General features: G+C 47.4%; 1 protein-coding gene across 2 annotated transcripts in view; it reads left to right on the forward strand.

Moving 5' to 3' along the window:
* The window catches only part of ABHD8 (abhydrolase domain containing 8), a 40,594-nt gene that overhangs the window by 13,119 nt on the left and 5,493 nt on the right, over positions 1-21,982 (forward strand). For both annotated transcript variants that reach the window (XM_079960793.1, XM_079960794.1), the window contains exons 2-3: positions 16,706-17,414; positions 20,241-20,411. In XM_079960793.1, the coding sequence (XP_079816919.1) occupies positions 16,706-17,414; positions 20,241-20,411 (880 nt within the window). The remainder of the gene's footprint in view (positions 1-16,705; positions 17,415-20,240; positions 20,412-21,982) is intronic.

Below are 21,982 nucleotides of genomic sequence, written 5' to 3' on the forward strand. Positions count from 1 at the left end.
TTTCTCAGGGTGGAAATACCCAGGGTTTTTTTTTTTTTCAAAGTAGGTGTTTAATGCCCCATGGGGGGGGGCAGTTTGTCTAGGTGGGGTGCTAAAAAGTAAGGTGGCAGCAGGGGGGGGGACGTTCGTTGGAGGTGTAAAGAACTGTGTGAAAAGCTGGCATCGCTGGATCAATTTCATCAATTTTGTTGAATTAATTAAACTTAAGTTTCAGCTGGATTTTGAGTAAGTGGGCAACTAATTGTCACTGCTTTGAATGTTATTGTTTCTATGATTCCATATGTATGCTTTTGTTGAGATAATAATAATAATAATAATAATAATAATAATAATAATAATAGTAATAGTTATTATTATTATTTATTTATATCCTGCCCATCTGGCTGGATTTCCCCAACCACTCTGGGCGGCTTCCAACTGAATATTAAAAACAATACAGCATCAGACATTAAAAACTTCCCTAAGCAGGGCTGCCTTCAGTTGCCTTTTAATAGTAAAATAGTTGTTTATTTCCTTGACATCTGCTGGGAGGGTGTTCCACAGGGCAGGTGCCACCACCGAGAAGGCCCTCTGCCTGGTTCCCTGTAACCTCACTTCTCGCAGCGAGATTCCTTCACTGCAGACAGTGGACCCCCAGGCTCCCTCCCAACACTACAAGCCGATGATTATTTTTCTTGGTGGGTCGTGCAAACTGCTATGATGATGGTGATGATAAATTATTATTTATACCCCTCCCATCTGGCTGGGTTTCCCCAGCCACTCTGGGCAGCTTCCAACAAAATATTAAAATACAATAGTCTATCAAACAATGAAGTGTTTTAACTTTGTTGTTAGCTGCCTTGAGCCCGGTTTTTGAACCGGGAAGGGCGGGGTACAAATAAAAATTTATTATTATTATTATTATAGTCTGAATATTTTTTTTTATTGGGCATGGGACACTGGGGATGAGTTTGTGGAACCAAGGTGGCAGGGCCCCCCCAAAAAAGTTTGGGCATCAGTGATATGAGCTGTCTTATCCCTCACTCAACAAACAGAACACCCCTCTGTCCCTTTGTGGGTGCCTTTTCCGCCTTCCCTTCTCAACCACTTGCTCTCTCTCTCTTTTCTTTCGAAGCCGAAGTCCCGTTATATAAAATCCAGGCTCGCTCAGCTTGAATTAGGTCAAGAGGAACTGCTCACGCCCCTCCACAATTCTGTTCTCCTTCTAAAGATTCAAGCGATGGGGAAGGGATGTGAGCTTTTGGAGGGTGTGTGTGTGTCTGTTTGTGTGTCCCTTGTTGCCCATAATTTGAATGCATCCCTCTTGGAAGAAGAGCTTGCCCCTGGATGAAAGGGGAGAGGCCAGCTTCCATTCCCAGAAGGATTACTCCCTTGGCCTGTTCCTAAAAGCTTTTAATCCTGCCTCTTTCTCTCTTTCTTTTAATTTGAAGGTGCAATTTTGCAAGCAGGAAACATAAAAGGCTTTTCAGGCTATTCATTCCACCCACTGTTTGTCGTATTCAGAGTTCCGGCTGAAGCTCAAAAATTATCTTCAGTTTGCAGATTAATAATAATAATAAAAAAAATTTATTTCTATCCCGCCCTCCCCAGCTGAAGCCGGGCACAGAGCGGCTAACAACAGCAACAATTATTATTATTATTAATATTCATTTCGTTTCTACACCTCATTATATTTTTAAGATAGGGAAAGTCTCTGCGGCAGAACAGCTGCTTTGCATGCAGAAAGTTCAGTCTCCCCTGGCATCTCAGAAATACCCTTGTTTTGAAACACTGCTGCTGCTGCCAGTTCGTGTGGACAGCACTGACCTAGAAGGCTGCTTCCTATTTAAACGGGTCATTGCTTTCCTTTTAAAGGGCAGGGCCGCAGCTCAGCCGAAGAGTGTCAGCTTTGCATGCCAAAGGCCCCACGTCCCCTCTCCCGAAGGTATCTCTAGGTAGGTCTGGGAGAGCTGCTGCCAGTCAGTGTGGACAGTACAAAGCTAGATGGAGCCCTAACCTGGAGAGAAAACAGCAAAGACCTGATGAAGAGATCACAGCAGAGGTTATATTTTCTGAGAATCCTCCGGAAAAACCATCTCTCAAAGGACCTGAGGGATCAAAATGCTTGATGGCATTTTACCATTGTACTGTGGAGAGTGTATTGACTTTTGGTCTCTGTGTGTGTGTGTGGTTTGGGAGCTGCACGGCCAGGGAAAAAGACTGCGGAGAGAATACAGTGGTACCTCGGGTTACATACGCTTACAGACTCCATTAACCCAGAAATATTGCTTCAGGTTAAGAACTTTGCTTCAGGATGAGAACAGAAATCGTGCTCCGGTGGCGCGGCAGCAGCAGGAGGCCCCATTAGCTAAAGTGGTGCTTCAGGTTAAGAACAGTTTCAAGTTAAGTACAGACCTCCGGAACGAATTAAGTACTTAACCCGAGGTACCACTGTAATTGGGTACACTCTTCCCACCTTGGATCAAATCTACGCTTCCAGGTGCCATATGAAAGCTGCAGAGATAGCGCAGGATAGTGCGCACCCCAGAAATGATCTCTTTCAGCTTCTGCCTTCTGGAAGAAGGTCCAGGGTTATAAAGACTAGGACCAGCTGTCTGAGAAACAGTTTCTACCCAAATGCAGTGTAAGGAGTCTCTATGGGAGTATACTGTATTTAAAAATGGGGTATTGAGGCATCTAATCATAAGCCTGCATTTTTATTAAGGCTTGATCAGGGCCTGTATTTTAAAATGAGCTTAAAGATTTTCAAATGTTCATGCCAGGCAGAAGACCAGCTGCCTAAGAACCTTGGCAAAATGTTTATTCTCCTGGACAAGGGCCCCCCCTGATTTATAGCAGAAAACAATTCTCAAAGTCAAAGGGAATTACAGGCTGACAGCCAAGGTTACACTGACCCTACATATTACAGAAGATAAAAAAAGAGATAAACATAATTAAGAGTGGGTAAATAGTAAAATAAAACCATGTGCCTCCCATTAAACTTGAGCCATATTTTCCTAAGGTTGAAAGGTCAAGAGCAGTGAAAAAGGCAACTGGCTTGGCTGGAGAAGAGAGGTTTTCTTTCTATCTTATTTTGAGGCTGGAAACTGTTCCTTCCTTTTTTACTTTGAAAAGGTTTATTCTTCTAAAAAGCTATCTATGTTATGTATTAAATATATTGGCTTAAATGTAATTATGCAAAGGAATTAGAAGCTAAGAAATGTTAAATCCTTATGCTAGATTCTTATTTCATATAGTTGGAAGAGATCACAGGGGCCATCAGCCACCAGCCCAGCCCCCCTGCCAAGCAGGAAACATCATTAGAGCACACATATGGTTGTCAGGCCTTTGTTTAAAAGACCTCCAAGAGAAGGAGATCTTTCAATGATGATGTGAACTCAAGATCCTTGACATCTGTTTAAGATAAAAATTTAAGATTAAACCATTTGTTTTGGAGGGCAATAGGGCGAGGTGAGCTGGTAATTAAGGTTCCTTGTTGAGACACATGTAAGATATATTACTACTTATTTGTCATTTATAGATAGAAGAATATATAGCTTTTTGATTCCCATAAAAGGACAGAAGGAAATGGGTGTATCTTTTGTGATTGGTTCTAGCAAACAGCCAATAGGAATTTCAACCAGGCTGATTGGACAGAGGCAGCCAGAGGAGGAGCAAGGGGGCTGGATTAAGGAAATATAAGTGCTGGCCAGAATGGCAGGAGGCCAGGCCAGAGCTTGGTAACCATATACCACTGTGCCTCATATTTATTTGTCTGACAAATAAATTATTATTTTAATTTCTCTATTGCTGCGTTGAATATTTCATTCCAGCTAAGCGTTAACCACAAGCAGGGTGCTACAGTATCACAGTTTTTAGGGGGCTAACCAGGCTGGGATAGCAGGCTTTTATGTCGATTTTTCAATTTCGTTGTTCTGTATGGGACAATGACAATAAAGACTATTGTATCGTATGGCCTGACTCAGTGTAAAGCAACATACCTGCATTGTACAGAAAGAGCTAGATATATGGGTAAATGGAAGTCGAACCTGGAGGCAGCTGTTTTGAAGGAGGGCGCGTTCATCGGCGTATGGAGGCTTCTAGTGTTAGAAATTAACCACGAAAGACTTCAACAAGGGACAAGGAAGCGTCGTATTATAATCAGGATCAAGAAAGTCAGCAGAGGGGGCATGGAAGTGACTCGAGAGCCTCAGACATTAGAACACCCGACTGAAGGTTAAGACCTAAAGGACAGACACAACCCGAAACCAGGAAGAAAGGGACGATGGACAAAATTAGAAGAGAACTTTCTTTTATATATCTTGTTCTCTCTGAGTAATATTAACGAAATAATAGATTGTGCCGGAAAGGAAATAATTGGCTTTAGCAGAAAGACTTGAAGGGATTAAGTATAAATATAAATTTAAATTCTAAACTTTAAAGTTTATGGTCTGGAAGGTAAAGATAAAGTCAAAGATAATATTGATAAATTGAGATTGATTGTTAAGATAAATTATTTTTGACAAATATGGGAAGAATTTGCTGAAATAATGATTAAATTGGAATACAAAAAGGGAGGTATGAGGAGGTCTAAGACACAAGATAATGAAATGAAGTAATTTTGAATTTATATACTTTTTTCTCTTTTCTCTTTTTTCTGCCTTTTTTCTTTTTGTCTTTGTTTTTTTTACTCTGTTGATGTTTTTAATGTTTTTGTATTTTTGAAAATTTGAATAAATATCACTTATAAAAAATAATAATATAGAAATTAGCTGGGTGCCAGGGGCGTTGTGCAACTGTTGTGGGTCCCTGCAGAGATTCCTGGATGCCAGGTGGGCGACGGGTATCTCCACCTGGCTGGCTCCTCCAGCTTCCTTAAGTAGGTCAGCAGAAGAGCTCGTTTATTTCATTTATCTCCCATCTTTTTCTCCAAGGAGTCCATGGTCCCCCCCCCAGTTAATCCCACAACGACCCTGTGAGGTGGGCCAGGAGTCTGTGACTGAGACTCCAAGGTCGCCCAGTGAGTTTCATGACTGAGTGGGGACTCGAACTCTGATCTCCCAGGTCCTCGTCCGACACTCTAACCACTACACCACCCTGCCTTCCTAGAGCCCTCCTGCTATAGGTGAGCTCTATAAATTAAGTAGATAAATCAGTGGGGGGAGGAAAGCCAATTGTCCTTGAGAGAAGGATCTGAAATATTTTCCTGGAAGTGTGAATTTGCTTTATTCTGGAATGTTTTATTTGATGTTTTTATGTGTTGAAAACCGCATTGAAGCTTTTTCTTTAAAATAGAAATGAAATGAAAAATAATGGTGATAATAACAAATTGCATCGTAAAAAAAAAAGAGGCGCCTAGACATCTTAACCTAGATTTAAGGTGCCAATTGGCGATGAGATTATATATCTCAGTTTCTAACGCTTGGAGACTCCCCCAATTTCTGCCTGGGTTTTTGTCCTCCTCCAAACTCGGACTCCACTTTGCATAAGAATGTTCCGGAACCTGTTTGGAACCTCGGAACTGCCTGCGCATGCGAGCGCCGCCAAGTTCCAAGGTATTGTCTGGGACAGAGGGACCCCTCAGAATTAGTCACATTTGAAAGAGGGGGGGGGAGAGAGAAAAGGAGAGCGGAGAGGTTTGCCGCCTCGGCTTTTGACAAAGCCTCTTTTGGAACAGATTTGGAATAAGTTCCCCTCCTCTGTGCCATGCCTGCAATTTGGCCACCGCCAACGCTTTCCCTGCAGAAGAAACGGGTCCCATCGGGAAAAGAGCCATTCATGGCCAGTTTCCTAGGAGACCACAGAACGCACCTCAGAGATGGCCACATCCTGCGGAACTTCCTCCCACCAATCTAGGTAAAGGTAAAGGGACCCCTGACCGTTAGGTCCAGTCGTGACCAACCCTTGGGTTGCGGTGCTCATCTCTCTTTATTGGCTGAGGGAGCCGGCGTACAGCTTCCAGGTCATGTGGCCAGCAGGACTAAGCCGCTTCAGGCAAACCAGAGCAGCGCATGGAAACGCCGTTTACCTTCCCGCCGGAGTGGTACCTATTTATCTACTTGCACTTTGATGTGCTTTCGAACTGCTAGGTTGGCAGGAGCAGGGACCGAGCAACGGGAGCTCACCCCGTCATGGGGATTCGAACCGCCGACCTTCTGATCGGCAAGTCCTAGGCATAGTAAAGGCAAAGTAAAGTGACCCCTGACCATTAGGTCCAGTTGTGGCCGACTCTGGGGTTGCGGTGCTCATCTCGCTTTACTGGCCGAGGGAGCCGGCGTACAGCTTCCAGGTCATGTGGCCAGCAGGACTAAGCCGCTTCTGGGGAACCAGAGCAGCGCACGGAAACGCCGTTTACCTTCCCGCCGGAGTGGTACCTATTTATCTACTTGCACTTGACGTGCTTTCGAACTGCTAGGTTGGCAGGAGCAGGCACCGAGCATCGGGAGCTCACCCCGTCGTAGGGATTCGAACCGCCGACCTTCTGATTGGCAAGTCCTCGGCTCTGTGGTTTAACCCACAGCGCCACCCACGTCCCTCCCACCAACCTAGATGTCTTTAAAAGGCGATTCACACAAGAGGAGGCTATCAGTGATTACTAGCCAGGATGGAAACCACAGGAGAACGTTGCTCTTGTGCCCGGACCCAGTAGAGGCATCTGGTTGACCACTGTGAGAACACAATGATGGTTTAGATTGGATTGATCTAGAAGCCAGACTCTTCTTGCTTTCGTATCGAACCTCCAGGACCAGAGGCAGTCTATCTCGGCTCCTAGGAATTCTGGGATATTTGGCCATTGTGAGAACAGGATGCTGAATTTGGTGGCTGTTCTGTCCAGCAGGCTGTTCTTACATTTCTTGTGTGTTTCTCTTCCTTTCCTCCCTCTGGAACCTGCAGTCAAGGCATGGTGTCTGCTGTTTTTGCTTCGATTCATTTTGTGTGTGTGTGTGTGTGTGTGTGTGTCTTTTGATAAGCGGAAGCAGAAACGGTTCCTGCAGGCCAAAGAAAGCCTGCAATTTTGCTTTCCGCCTTTTTCCCATGTTTCACCCAAACCCATCCTTACTGGGTGGGTGGTGGCAGTGGCGTAGCGTGGGTTGTCAGCACCAGGGCAAGGCAAGTAATTTGCGCCCCCTAACCCTAACCCCCAGATGTTGCGCCCGGTGCGGCCGGCCCCCCTGCACCCCCCACGCTACGCCACTGGGTGGTGGAAAAGAGGGGAGACAGTGGTGGCTTATGTAACATGGACTCAGAAGCAACGTTATGCAACCGGCTCTTAGTTATTTGAGTTGCTCAGATGGTGGTACCCGACTCCACCTTGGTTGCCATGGTGACCAGCATCTCTCTCTCTCTCTCTTTCTGTGCAATGTGTTTTCTTTCAACAAAGGTCCCCTGCATTTATTCGTCTTTCAATCGTATTTTCTGCTCCGTGGAAGAAGGAGCCCTTGACACAGAGGGGTCGATAGCAGCACACTATAATTGGCAGCCATTTCCCCAGCTCCTCAACACGCAAATCTTCCCTCGTTAATTGACTCGTGGATTCGCAAGGATGGGAGATGGGGTCGGGGGGTCAGTCCTTTTGCAGATTTTGAACTAAAGGTTAATCTGGCGTGGGAGTATTGGGTAGGCCTTGTTTGATGGCTTCAGCACTGCTTTTGGACCGAGGGCCACATTGCCCTGGTAGAAATCCATTGGGGGCCACATTCCAGCAGTGGGGAGGGTTAGGAAGTGGTTGGTTGTGGGGTAGATTTGATTTAGTTTGCACTGAAAGGTGGATCTGTCCAATCTGAACTTTCTGAAATGATACAAGATCGGAAAGTCATGTTATGAAATCCACACATAATTCAATTTTGTGATGTAAGCTTCTCCAGCCAGCCAGTTTATGCAAAAAATACCTGTACTGCATTGTGGGAAATGGTGCATAAAATGCATATCAGTGCAAAGAACATCAAAAACGTGCAGTACGTTGAGGAAAACTGCTTGCAAAAATGCGTTCATTAGAATACCGTATTTTTCGCCCTATAGGACGCACTTTTCCCCCTCCAAAAATGAAGGGGAAATGCGTGTGCGTCCTATGGGGCGAATGCAGGCTTTCGCTGAAGCCTGGTGTGCACCGACCCCTCTCGCTCTCCAGGCTTCAGGAGAGCCGCAGCGCCAGCCCCACAAGGTCGAGGGACAGCGGGGAGGCGGAACGCCGCCATCCCGCTGTCTCCCGATGTGGTTTGGAGGCTGACGGCGGGGAGATGCGTGCTTCTCCCGGCCGCCAGCTCCGCAAGCTCCGGGGACAGCTGGGAGGCGCAGTGCGTCTTCCCGCTGTCCCCGGACCTGGTCTGCAGGTGGGCGGCGGGGAGAAGAGCGCTTCTCCCCGCTGCCGGCCCCACAAGCGCCTGGGGGGGAAATAATTTTTTTTCCTTTATTTCCCCCCAAAAAAACTTGGTGCGTCCTATGGGCCGGTGCGTCCTATGGGGCGAAAAATATGGTAAATTCGTACGTAAATGCTGATTTGAATTTTCACGAGGATTTAAAAGAAAGGCTCACATTGCTGGAGAAAATGTGGAGGAATGAAGATTGAATAAATGAGAAACTGAGGCCACATCCACACCTTGCATTTAAAGCTATATCATTCCACTTTAAACAGATATGGCGTTTCCCAAATAATTATGGAAACTGCAATTTGTTAAGAAGGGTGCTGAGAGTTGTCCAATTCCCCCCAGAGAGCTGTAATTCCCAGAGTCGTATAATCCTCAATCCTTCTTCATAGGGAAACCTGAGAATTGTAGTTCTGTTAGAGATGAGCGCCGCAACCTGAGTCGGCCACGACTGGACCTAATGGTCAGGGGCCCCTTTACCTTTACCTTTTAGGGACGCGGGTGGCGCAGTGGGTTAAACCACAGAGCCTAGGACTTGCTGATCAGAAGGTCGGCGGTTCGAATCCCCGCGACGGGGTGAGCTCCTGTTGCTCGGTCCCTGCTCCTGCCAACCTAGCAGTTCGAGAGCACGTCAAAGTGCAAGTAGATAAATAGGTACCACTCTGGCGGGAAGGTAAACGGCGTTTCTGTGCACTGCCCCTGGTTTGCCAGAAGCAGCTTAGTCATGCTGGCCACATGACCTGGAAGCTGTACGCCGGCTCCCTTGGCCAATAAAGCAAGATGAGCGCCGCAACGCCAGTCGGTCACGACTGGACCTAATGGTCAGGGGTCCCTTTACCTTTACCTTTTAGAGGAATAGGGGATCTCCTAACAACTCTCAGCACCCATAACAAACGACCGCTCTCAAAATTCTTTGGAGGAAGCCCTGAGTGTTTAAAGAAATGTCCTCTGGTGTGAATGTGTCCTGAGAGAACCAAAACCAGCAGATCCTTGTGTTCCTAGATTGTGCATGAGAATGGCAGGAGAGCGCTGCTGGGGTGATAAGTTGGCAATGTGGGTCCGTCTCCCCCCTCCCCCCGTGGTGCATATTTCCTGGTTTTTTCCAGTGTGTCTGGTGCTTGTGAGATGGGGAAGTCCAGAGTATTCTATGCTCCGCTCCGCTCGGCTTGCTTCTAATCATGTTGACTCTAATTAGTTAATTAAATAAGGAGGTCTCCTGGAAGTCTGGCCTCCCTACCATGTTTCTATGGGGGCCGCTGGGGCTGTGTTCTCGCCACAGTTTGGCAAGGATCCCCTGTCCACTCGATGATTAGCCAGTTTTTCCTTCCAGGGGGTGGGGACACACCATTTTCTGGGGATTTTTTATATGGGGGAGGGAGAGAAGGAGTTGAATGCTTGGTTGGTTGGCATCCATCTCTCCCCCAAGAGACAACGGAGTGCCGTATTTTTCGCTCTATAAGGCGCACCAGACCACAAGACGCACCTAGTTTTTGGAGGAGGAAAGCAAGAAAAAAAATATTCTGAATCTCAGAAGCCAGAATAGCAAGAGGGATCGCTGCGCAGCGAAAGCAACGATCCCTCTTGCTGTTCTGGCTTCTGGGATAGCTGCTCAGCCTGCTTTCTCTCCATAAGACGCACACACATTTCCCGTTACTTTTTAGGAGGGAAAAAGTGTGTCTTATAGAGCACTCACCGCAGGGCTCTATAAGCCACCCCAAATCCTCCCTCCTTAAGTGACTTGTGGGTTTGCAAGGATGGGAGATGGGGGCAGGGGGGCAGTCCTTTTGCAGATTTTGAACTAAAGGTTAATCTGGCGTGGGAGTATTGGGTAGGCCATGTTTGATGGCTTCAGCACTGCTTTTGGAGCGAGGGCCACATTGCCCTGGTAGAAACACTTTGGGGGCTACATTCCAGCAGAAGTGGTTGTGTTGTGGGGCAAATTTGATTTAGTTCGCACTGAACGGTTGTTGTTGTTGTTGTTTAGTCGTTTAGTCGTGTCAGCCTCTTCGTGACCCCCTGGACCAGAGCACGCCAGGCACTCCTGTCTTCCACTGTCTCCCGCAGTTTGGTCAAACTCATGCTGGTAGCTTCGAGAACACTGTCCCACCATCTCGTCCTCTGTAGAATCATAGAATCCTAGAGTTGGAAGAGACCCCAAGGGCCATCGAGTCCAACCCCCTGCCAAGCAGGAAACACCATCAGAGCACTCCTGACATATGGTTGTCAAGCCTCTGCTTAAAGACCTCCAAAGAAGGAGACTCCACCACACTCCTTGGCAGCAAATTCCACTGTCAAACAGCTCTTACTGTCAGGAAGTTCTTCCTAATGTTTAGGTGGAATCTTCTTTCTTCTGGTTTGGAACCATTGCTCCATGTCCGCTTCTCTGGAGCAGCAGAAAACAACCTTTCTCCCTCCTCTATGTGACATCCTTTTATATATTTGAACATGGCTATCATATCACCCCTTAACCTCCTATTCTCCAGGCTGAACATGCCCAGCTCCCTTAGCCGTTCCTCATAAGGCATCGTTTCCAGGCCTTTGACCATTTTGGTTGCCCTCCTCTGGACCCGTTCCAGTTTGTCCGTGTCCTTCTTGAACTGTGGTGCCCAGAACTGGACACAGTACTCCAGGTGAGGTCTGACCAGAGCAGAATACAGTGGCACTATTACTTCCCTTGATCTAGATGCTATACTCCTATGGATGCAGCCCAGAATTGCATTGGCTTTTTTAGCTGCCGCGTCACACTGTTGGCTCATGTCAAGTTTGTGGTCAACCAAGACTCCTAGATCCTTTTCACATGTACTGCTCTCAAGCCAGGTGTCCCCCATCTTGTATTTGTGCCTCTCATTTTTTTTGCCCAAGTGCAATACTTGACATTTCTCCCTGTTAAAATTCATCTTGTTTGTTTTGGCCCAGTTCTCTAATCTGTCAAGGTCGTTTTGAAGTGTGATCCTGTCCTCTGGGGTGTTAGCCACCCCTCCCAGTTTGGTGTCATCTGCACATTTGATCAGGATGCCCTTGAGTCCATCATCCAAGTCGTTGATAAAGATGTTGAATAAGACCGGGCCCAAGACAGAACCCTGTGGCACCCCACTAGTCACTCTTCTCCAGAAATTGAGTTTAAATTGAGTTTAATTGTCGTCCCCTTCTCCTTGTGCCCTCCATCTTTCCCAACATCAGGGTCTTTTCCAGGGAGTCTTCTCTCCTCATGAGGTGGCCAAAGTACTGGAGCCTCAGCTTCACAATCTGTCCTTCCAGTGGGCATTCAGGGCTGATTTCCTTAAAAATGGATAGGTTTGATCTTCTTGCAGTCCATGGGACTCTCAAGAGTCTCCTCCAGCACCAGAATTCAAAAGCATCCATTCTTTGGCGATCAGCCTTCTTTATGGTCCAGCTCTCACTTCCATACATCACTACTGGCACTGAACGGTGGATCTGTCCAATTTGAACTTTCTGAAATGATACGAGAACGGAAAGTCATGTTTTGAAATTGACACATAATTCAATTTTGCAATGTCTCTCCTGGGAGAGCTTGGGCGCCCGCAGGCTCCCCGCTGCCCAAACGGTCCACCCGCTGCCTCCCCCCCAGCTGTAGGGCGGCTGAGCAGGAGGAGGCAGGGCCCTTCCTCCGACACTGATGACAAGACCCCCTTCTCGGCCTGGCTGATGTGTCCCAAAGGAAATCAGAGCAAGACGTTTGGTACCACCTGGGCTGCAGGAGTTGCCGGAAGGAGGCGGTCAAGGCGCCATCTAACTGCCTTAGGGACTCCATTCCGGATTTGTGTAGGGTTTGCCCTTCTCCCAAAGATGTCCCACAAGGCAGTGGAGGTTTAGGGCCAGAGTTTTCCTTCTCCTAGATGGGCTTCCTTTCCAAGTGGATGAGCCCCACCTGCCCCTCATTTCCCTTTATGGCATGGGCAGAAACTGCCTTCTTGACCATTGGTTTTTTTAAAAAAATAATATTTATTGGTGTTTCAAAAAGTTACAAGAATAAAAAAGAAAGAAAAACAAAAACAAAAAATACAAAATACAGAAAAATAAATAAAAAACAATTAAGAACAAATCCATCTTTCCATATCTTATCTATCATTTGCTTGTTTCCTTGTCCTCCTCACACCTCCCTTTTTTGTATTCTAGTTCATTAGTTGTTTCAGCAAATCCTTTCCTTCTTTGTTTTTATCTTACTAATTTATCTTAATATATTGTAACTTTACATTCTGACCTGTTAACAGTCCATTTTTACTTAATCCTTTATAACATTACTGCTAAAACCACATAGCTTCATTCCAGCATCCTTCTAACATTCCTTAATTTCGCCTTCTTGACCATTGGGTCCACTCTTGGCCTTCTCGGTGGTGGCGCCCGCCCTGTGGAACACCCTCCCATCAGATGACAAAGAGATAAACAACTACCAGACTTTTAGAAGACATCTGAAGGCAGCCCTGTTTAGGGAAGCTTTTAATGTTTAACAGACCACTGTATTTTAATACTTTGTTGGAAGCCGCCCAGAGTGGCTGGGGAAACCCAGCCAGATGGGTGGGGTATAAATAATAAATTATTATTATTATTATTATTGGTCTCATCTGCTCCATCTGCCAGAGCGGGTTTTCACATGCCAGAGAAGCCCCTAACTCACTGAGGGTTTGAGACCCATCAATTCCCCTCACCTGATTTAGCTGGCCAGTCGAAGTCGTTTTTCTTTTCACGATCTAGCAGAATATTTTTTTTACAAAATAAATAAAAAGATAAGTACAGTGGTACCTTGGGTTACAGATGCTTCAGGTTACAGACGCTTCAGGTTACAGACTCCACTAACCCAGAAATAGTGCTTCAGGTTAAGAACTTTGCTTCAGGATGAGAGCAGAAATCGCGCGGTGGCGGCAGGAGGCCCCATTAGCTAAAGTGGTGCTTCAGATTAAAAACAGGTTCAGGTTAAGAACGGACCTCCAGAATGAATTAAGTTCTTAACCTGAGGTACCACTGTAAATAAACTTTACAAAATGAATAGCAGATTATAGGCAACATACCCTTCTGTCAAGGGCTTCCCTCTCTTCTCCCCCCAAGTTTCCTTCCCAGCCTCGTGCTTTCCTTTAATTTATTTAAGAGGCATTTTGCCATCTGCCCAGGAGCTTTGGCACTTGAGTTTTATTTTAGTGTTGTATATGCTTTCAATTTTTATTTTTATTTTGCTTTGATCTGAGTTAAGTTCTGTTTGACGTGACCTTGTGTGGCTTCCACGCTGTATAAAGCTTTTGTGATGGTCCGATGACTTGTATACAAATGGATCTGTTCTTATCTGAGGTTATTTTAAAAGTGCATTTGGACTGATGGTTTGTGTTCTTTGTGGTTTCTGTGCAATTTGTTTTCTTTCAACAAAGGTCCCCTGCATTGGCTTTATTTTAATCTTTCATCATTAAGAGCCCAAGAAGCTCATAATCTGCTGGGCTCCCTCTAAAAGCAAACTCAAGTTGTGGATGGAGACAGGATTGGCACCAGTGAGAAACAGGAAAGGGGCCGTATCAGCACACACACCATGTTTGAAGCATTAAGAAGTACACGTTTTGAAGTACAGGCAGTCTGGTGTAGTGGGTAGAGCGCTGGTCTGGGAGAGACCAGGGTTCAAATCTTCCCACTGAGCCCTGAAGCTTGCAGGTGGAGGGTGGGGTTTGTTACTGTCTCTCAGCCTTACCTTCCTCAGAGATTCGGGGGGGGGGGGGGCGAGGAGAACTATGTGCCTTGTAACCGTGAGCTACTTGGAGGAAAGGTGCAAATGGAGTACCGTATTTTTCGCTCTATAACACGCACCCGACCATAACACGCACGTAGTTTTTAGAGGAGGAAAACAAGGAAAAAAAAATATTCTGAACGAAACAGTGGATATATGATTTTTGTGGTTCATGCTGTGGCCACAGACATGTGATCTGACAGTGAGTTTGGAGTAAAAGGTAAAGGTAAAGGTACCCCTGCCCGTACGGGCCAGTCTTGACAGACTCTGGGGTTGTGCGCCCATCTCACTTAAGAGGCCAGGGGCCAGCGCTGTCCGGAGACACTTCCGGGTCACGTGGCCAGCGTGACATCGCTGCTCTGGCGAGCCAGAGCCGCACACGGAAACGCCGTTTACCTTCCCGCTGGTAAGCGGTCCCTATTTATCTACTTGCACCCGGAGGTGCTTTTGAACTGCTAGGTTGGCAGGCGCTGGGACCGAGCAGCGGGAGCGCACCCCGCCGCAGGGATTCGAACCGCCGACCTTTCGATCGGCAAGCCCTAGGCGCTGAGGCTTTAACCCACAGCCCAATGCAAAAATCCTGAGGATCCATGCGGATCCGTGCTTTGTAATCACATTTTAAGTGGGGAAGGAAGGAAAAGCACTCAAGGGACAAGGAACACGCGTGGGGTGGGTGGAGAAGGATGCTGCTAATAATGAAGAAGAGGGGTATAAGGGGAGAAGGCTCCTCTCCCCTCCCGCTTTGCTCCTTTAAAGAAGCAGGCTCTCTGTCCCTCTCTCCTCCCCACTCCGCAGCTCTTCTCCCTCTTTGCTGTTTCAAAGCGAGCCACGGAGGAGGGAAGGAAGGGGAACCATGGATCCTCTGCTCACAACTACAGCAGATCCCCTCCGCCACCCGCAGGCGTTTGCTCCATAACACGCACAGACATTTCCCCTTACTTTCTAGGAGGAAAAAAGTGAGTGTTATGGTGCAAAAAATACGGTAAATCATAATTTAAGAAGCCAAGGGAGTAAAACAACAGCAGACACTGGATCTGAGCGCAATCCAGTCAGAAAAGAAAACTGAGAAGTGGAATGGAATGTTCCTGCAGGGATAGCTGGCAGCTGGACCAAGAACATTCCTGTTAGAAAATTGGTAGTTATAATGAGGCTCCTATTGGAACGATGCAGGGGACGCAGGTGGCGCTGTGGGTTAAAGCCTCAGCGCCTAGGGCTTGCCGATCGAAAGGTCGGCGGTTCGAATCCCTGCGGCGGGGTGCGCTCCCGCTGCTCGGTCCCAGCACCTGCCAACCTAGCAGTTCGAAAGCACCTCCGGGTGCAAGTAGATAAATAGGGACCGCTTACCAGCGGGAAGGTAAACGGCGTTTCCGTGTGCGGCTCTGGCTCGCCAGAGCAGCGATGTCACGCTGGCCACGTGACCCGGAAGTGTCTCCGGACAGCGCTGGCCCCTGGCCTCTTAAGTGAGATGGGCGCACAACCCCAGAGTCTGTCAGGACTGGCCCGTACGGGCAGGGGTACCTTTACCTTTTATTGGAACAATATTGCAATACAGTCATACCTCATGTTACGTCCACTTCATGTTACGTTCTTTCAGGTTACATCCCACGGCGACCCGGAAGTACCAGAATAACAATAACAACAATAACAATAACAATAATAAATTTTTATTTATATCCCGCCCTCCCCAGCCGAAGCCAGGCTCAGAGTGGCTAACAACAGTAAAACGATACAACATTCTAAAATCATTTCATTATAAAATCAGTTCAAATCAGATTAATGGCAACCATTGGGCTAGAGTTCTGTGAAGTCCTGGTGGAACAGCTCTGTCTCGCAGGCCCTGCAGAAAGATGTCAAGTCCTGCAGGGCCCTAGTCTCTTGGGAAAGAGCGAAAGGGTTACTTCTGGGTTTTGCTGCTCGCGCATGAGTGCAAAATGACGTCACGTGCATGCGCAGAAGTGGCGAATCACAACCCGCGCGTGCGCAGACTCTCCGCTGCGGGTTGTGCTCTTTTCATGTTGCGAACGGGCCTCCGGAACGGATCACGTTCGCAACCAGAGGTACCACTCTCTCTCTCTCTCTCTCTCTCTCTGTGTGTGTGTGTGCATAAACATATATGAACATTCCTGTTACACACACACACACACACACACACACACACCTGAACTGCAGCAAAATTTTGCAGCGCACCGTCATGTCCTAATGACAAACGCCGTTGGTTCAGAGCCCACCATCAGTTTGGAAGCAAAATGTAAACCCTCCCTGCAAAAAAAACCCGCAGTAGTTTTTACATATTAATTTATTTCCTTCAGCTTTATTTAATGTGGGGAGGGAATATGGGGTCCCCTAGCAACTTTCAGGACTCTTCTAAGTAATTACTGTTTCCCCATTTTTTGGGGGGGGGGGAAGCCATGACTGTTGTGGTATCAAAGTGCTTTCAATGTGTGGGGAGAACGTGATCCATGTCTTTTCATCTGTAGCACAGGAATCTGGGACCCGGGGATAATGACACTGGCCTACCTCACAATGTTAATGTTGTTGTGAGGATTCTCTTTCAGGGAACCCATGTCAAACCCACGACCCCGAAAGAGACTCACGCACTATTGTGTCATTTCCCCCCCCCCAACTCCTCTCGATGCAGGAATCACAATGTTCACCAGCATCACGGACGGGCTCCTGTGTTGCCTGATGGGCAAGACCCCCAACGCCGTGGGTCCCCTGGAGAGCGTCGAGTCCAGCGACGGATTTAGCTTCGTGGAGGTGAAGCCCGGCCGGGTCCTGCGGGTCAAGCACCTGGCCCCCGCCCGCCCACCGGGGGCCGAGGACGCGCCCCAGACGGCGGGCGTCGTGCGCTGCAAGCGACGCATCACTGTTTACCGCAACGGGCAGATGGTCATCGAGAACCTGGGCGACGCCGTCCGCGCCGACATCCTCCACTGCCAGAACGGCTCCGAAGCCAACGGTACGATGGAGCTGGAGGTCTCGGATGCTGCCACCCCCTCGGCCAACCCCCCCGGTCCCGGCCCTGCCAAGCGCCGCCGGCGGAAGCCGAAGAAAGTGGTCAACGTCGACTGCACCAAGTTCATCACCAGCTGCAAGGGCACCCATGGCGACGTGGTCCTCTTCTTCATCCACGGCGTGGGGGGCTCTCTGGACATATGGAAGGAGCAGCTGGACTTCTTCACCAAGCTGGGCTACGAGGTGGTGGCCCCCGACCTGGCCGGCCACGGGTGCAGTTCGGCCCCCCAAATCGCCGCCGCGTACACTTTTTACGCCCTGGCAGAAGACATGCGGGCCGTCTTCAAGCGCTACGCTCGGAAGAGGAACATCCTCATCGGGCACTCCTATGGGTAAGGGCGAGGGGAGGGTCCTGCCCTGCTCCCAAACCCCGTTCACTCCATTCCATGGAATGCTGGTTTCATTGGAGCGGGCTGGGAGTGTGTGTGTGTGTGTGTGTGTGTGTGTGTGTGTTGATTTCTAAAGCTTATTCTAACCTTCCTCGCAAGGTTGTTCTGGGAATTAAATGAGCAGGGAGGGGAGAGCCATTTCTGAGCTTCACCCCCCCCCGCACACTCCATTTCACTCTGCCCCGTGGTCCATCAAATGTCGGTTTTGCTGTGGGGGATTTCTGCAGCTTAAACCAGAACTGGAGACCATCCCCTGAGAGGAGGGAGAATTTAGCTTAGGTATATTTCGAAGGGAGCAGTAGGTTGGAGCGTATGAACCGAAAGAAAAGGAACGCATCACTGAAACCGTTTTTTAAATTGTAAACGTAAGGGAAAGAAAGAAGACCGAGACTGGGAAATGCTGTCTTGGCAGCACAGTGATAAAAAGACTGCAATGTGAGAAAAATCAGAAGAGCCCATCTAATGCTGTATTGTGTTTTTAATATTTGATTGGGAGCTGCCCAGAGTGGCTGGGGAAACCCAGCCAGATGGGCGGGGTATAAATAATGAATTATTATAATATATTAATGCAGCCTCCTGCCCCCACAGGGGCCAAAAAGATGCCCCCAAAGGGAAGCCCCCAAGCAGTATTCAAGTACAAGGCCTCTCTCTCCCCCCCTCCATTACGGCCTTTGAACGTGGAGGCAGAGCAAAGCCAAGGGTAGAAATATTTGATGTAATGGATGTGTCGTCTCCCAACTTCAGACACAAATTCACAGGTACGCTGCAGGTGACCTGAATGAAGCCATTGGTAGTCTGCAGACCACAGTTTAAATCATCATCATTATCATCCCAGGAAGCCAGGCATAGGGGCACCTTCTGTTATTCCCCCCACCCCGGAAACGTGAAGGTAGACTGCTCTTGAAAATGGAGGCTCTTTCAACACACGTGAATAGCAGTTGTTGGCAAGCTTCCTCCTTTCTGGCTTTTGATATGACCCAGCCTACTCACAACTTGGTGTTCTGGACTACAGTTTCTATCATCCAGGGTGGGCTCCAAACATCATCATCATCATCACCACCATTATTATTATTATTATTATTATTATTATTAGTATACCACCTTATACCTGCAAGTCACAGGGTGGTTCACAACAAAATCACAACATAAAAACACAAAATACATAATAAAAATGAAAACAACACAATAAACTCACCAACACATTTTAATAGGGCATCGGATGACAATCAGCCGAAGGCCTGGTTAAAGAACATTTTCTCCTGATGGCCAAAGGTAAACAACAGCAACAGCAACAGCAACAACAACAACAATTTATTATTTATTTCCCCAGCCACTCTGGGCGGCTTCCAACAATATTAAAATACAATAACCTATTAAACATTAAAAGCACCCCTAAACAGGGCTGCATTCAGATGTCTTCTAAAGGTCTGGTAGTTGTTTTTCTCTTTGACATCTGAAGGGAGGGCATTCTACAGGGCGGGTGCCACCACCGAGAAGGCCCTCTGCCTAGTTCCCTGTAACCTCACTTCTTGCAATGAGGGAACCGCCAGAAGGCCCTCAGCCCTGGATCTCAGTGTCCGATGGGGGTGGAGACGCTCCTTCAGGTATACTGGACCGAGGCCATTTAGGGCTTTAAAGGTCAGCACCAACACTTTGAATTGTGCTCGGAAACGTACTGGGAGCCAATGTAGATCTTTCAAGACCGGTGTTATATGGTCTTGGCAGCCACTCCCAGTCACCAATCTAGCTGCCGCATTCTGGATTAATTGCAGTTTCCAGGTCACCTTCAAAGGTAGCCCCACGTAGAGCGCATTGCAGTAATCCAAGCGGGAGATAACCAGAGCATGCACCACTCTGGTGAGACAGTCTGCAGGCAGGGAGGGTCTCATCCTGCGTACCAGATGGAGCTGGTAGACAGCTGCCCTGGACACAGAATTGACCTGTGCCTCCATGGACAGCTGTGAGTCCAAAATGACTCCCAGGCTGCGCACCTGGTCCTTCAGGGGCACAGTTACCCCATTCAGGACCAGGGAGTCTTCCACACCAGTCCGCTCCCTGTCCCCCAAAAACCGTACTTCTGTCTTGTCAGGATTCAATCTCAATCCATTAGCCGCCATCCATCCTCCAACCGCCTCCAGACACTCACACAGGACCTTCACCGCCTTCACTGGTTCTGATTTGAAAGAGAGGTAGAGCTGGAATATTTGGAAAAATATGTTAATATTGAAATCTTAGAATAGCTTTGGAAGTGGATAAAGGCGGTAGGGTTAGAAGTAGAAGATTTTATAAATGATAAAATGTGAAGTTTTTTTATGGTTAAAGTAAGCGTGGGGGAAAAAGATGGTTAGAAATTATGATATATGTAAACTGCTAAAGATGAAGTAAAATGAAAATCAGATAGGTGGGGCTTGGGGAAGCCCACTTAACAATGTTTAGAAAAATAAGGATATGACAAGAATTTGTTTGTATTATTTGTCTTTTCTGTTTGTGTTTTTATTTGTCTTATAAAATGAATATTTTTTTTTGAAAAAAATATAAAAAATAAAAGAGAGTTAGAGCTGGGTATCACCTGCATATTGATGAACACCCAGCCCAAACCCCCTGATGATCTCTCCCAGCGGCTTCATATAGATATTAAAAAGCATGGGGGAGAGGACGGAGCCCTGAAGCATCCCACAAGTGAGAGCCCAGGGGTCTGAACACTCATCCGCCACCACCACCCTCCAACTTATTGCACACTCCAACTTGCCCGCTTGTTTCTTCCCACAGAGTCTCCTTCTGCACCTTCCTGGCACACGAATACCCGGATCTGGTCCACAAGGTGATAATGATCAATGGCGGGGGCCCCACGGCCTTGGAGCCCAGTCTCTGCTCCATCTTCAACATGCCCACATGCGTCCTGCGCTGCCTCTCTCCTTGCCTGGCCTGGAGCTTCCTCAAGTGAGTAGCCATCTTCCTTTTTGGGCGTCTCTGGGGGTCCCCAAGACAGATCTGTCACTCTGCGTTCTTACTGAGTATAGCAGGAGATGATAAAACAGGAAAGAAATTGTTCTTTTATGCAACTGCAGCAGCCGGGTTATTCCTTGCAAAGAACTGGAAAGGGAATTAAAGGTCAAGGGACCCCTGACCATTAGGTCCAGTCGTGACCGACTCTGGGGTTGTGGCGCTCATCTCGCTTTATTGGCCAAGGGAGCCGGCGTACAGCTTCCAGGTCATGTGGCCAGCAGGACTAAGCCGCTTCTGGGGAACCAGAGCAGCGCACGGAAACGCCGTTTATCTTCCCGCCAGAGTGGTACCTATTTATCTACTTGCACTTTGGATGTGCTTTGGAACTGCTAGGTTGGCAGGAGCAGGGACTGAGCAACGGGAGCTCACCCTGTCGCGGGGATTCGAACCGCCAACCTTCTGATTGGCAAGTCCTAGGCTCTGTGGTTTAACCCACAGCGCCACCTGCAGCCCGGAAAGGAGATTAAGGTAAAGGTAAAGGTACCCCTGCCCGTACGGGCCAGTCTTGACAGACTCTGGGGTTGTGCGCCCATCTCACTTAAGAGGCCAGGGGCCAGCGCTGTCCGGAGACACTTCCGGGTCACGTGGCCAGCGTGACATCGCTGCTCTGGCGAGCCAGAGCCGCACACGGAAACGCCGTTTACCTTCCCGCTGGTAAGCGGTCCCTATTTATCTACTTGCACCCGGGGTGCTTTCGAACTGCTAGGTTGGCAGGCGCTGGGACCGAGCAGCGGGAGCGCACCCCGCCGCAGGGATTCGAACCGCCGACCTTTCGATCGGCAAGCCCTAGGCGCTGAGGCTTTTACCCACAGCGCCACCCGCGTCCCAACAGGAAATTACATACCCACAAAAGAGGATTGGCTATATAAATTAACAGAATTTGTAGAACTGGCAAAATGAACTGCGGCAATAAGATATCAAACACGTCAGAAATAAAGGTCACAATGGTTGTGGTTCGAAGAGTATATGAGTAAACACTGCTCTAAAGATAACATGATGGTATGTTTAGACTAAGGTCGTAAAGCTGTCTTGATAATATAATAGTATACTATAAAAAATAATGTAGTGGTACATGATTCGCAATGTAAATAAGAACTTGAATGAAAAAATGACAAGCACTGGTGGAGGGAAGTCACAAAGGTGTATTATCATCCTCCTATTTTATTTACTTCTTAACTTTTTTCTTTTGTTTTTCTTCTTATCCTTTCCCCCCTTTTTATTGTTATTTTTTGTTGTTATCATGATATTATGGTTGTAAGTGTATGTGTATTAATGTTTGTATGAATGTCTAATCAAATTAATTATTTTGTTATTATTATAAATGTTTTTATTAGCAATTTCAACATAACAACATATCAAAACGTATCATATTCATTATTTCTCTCTCTTTTTTTTAAAAAAATAATATTTATTACCTTTTCCAACAGTTTAAACACTACATATTCATTATTTCTCTCCTTCCCCTCAAACTCTCCCTCAAACCCTCCCCCATTAATTAATTAATT

Source organism: Podarcis cretensis (assembly GCF_951804945.1).
Source record: "Podarcis cretensis genome assembly, chromosome: 18".
NCBI lineage: Eukaryota > Metazoa > Chordata > Lepidosauria > Squamata > Lacertidae > Podarcis > Podarcis cretensis.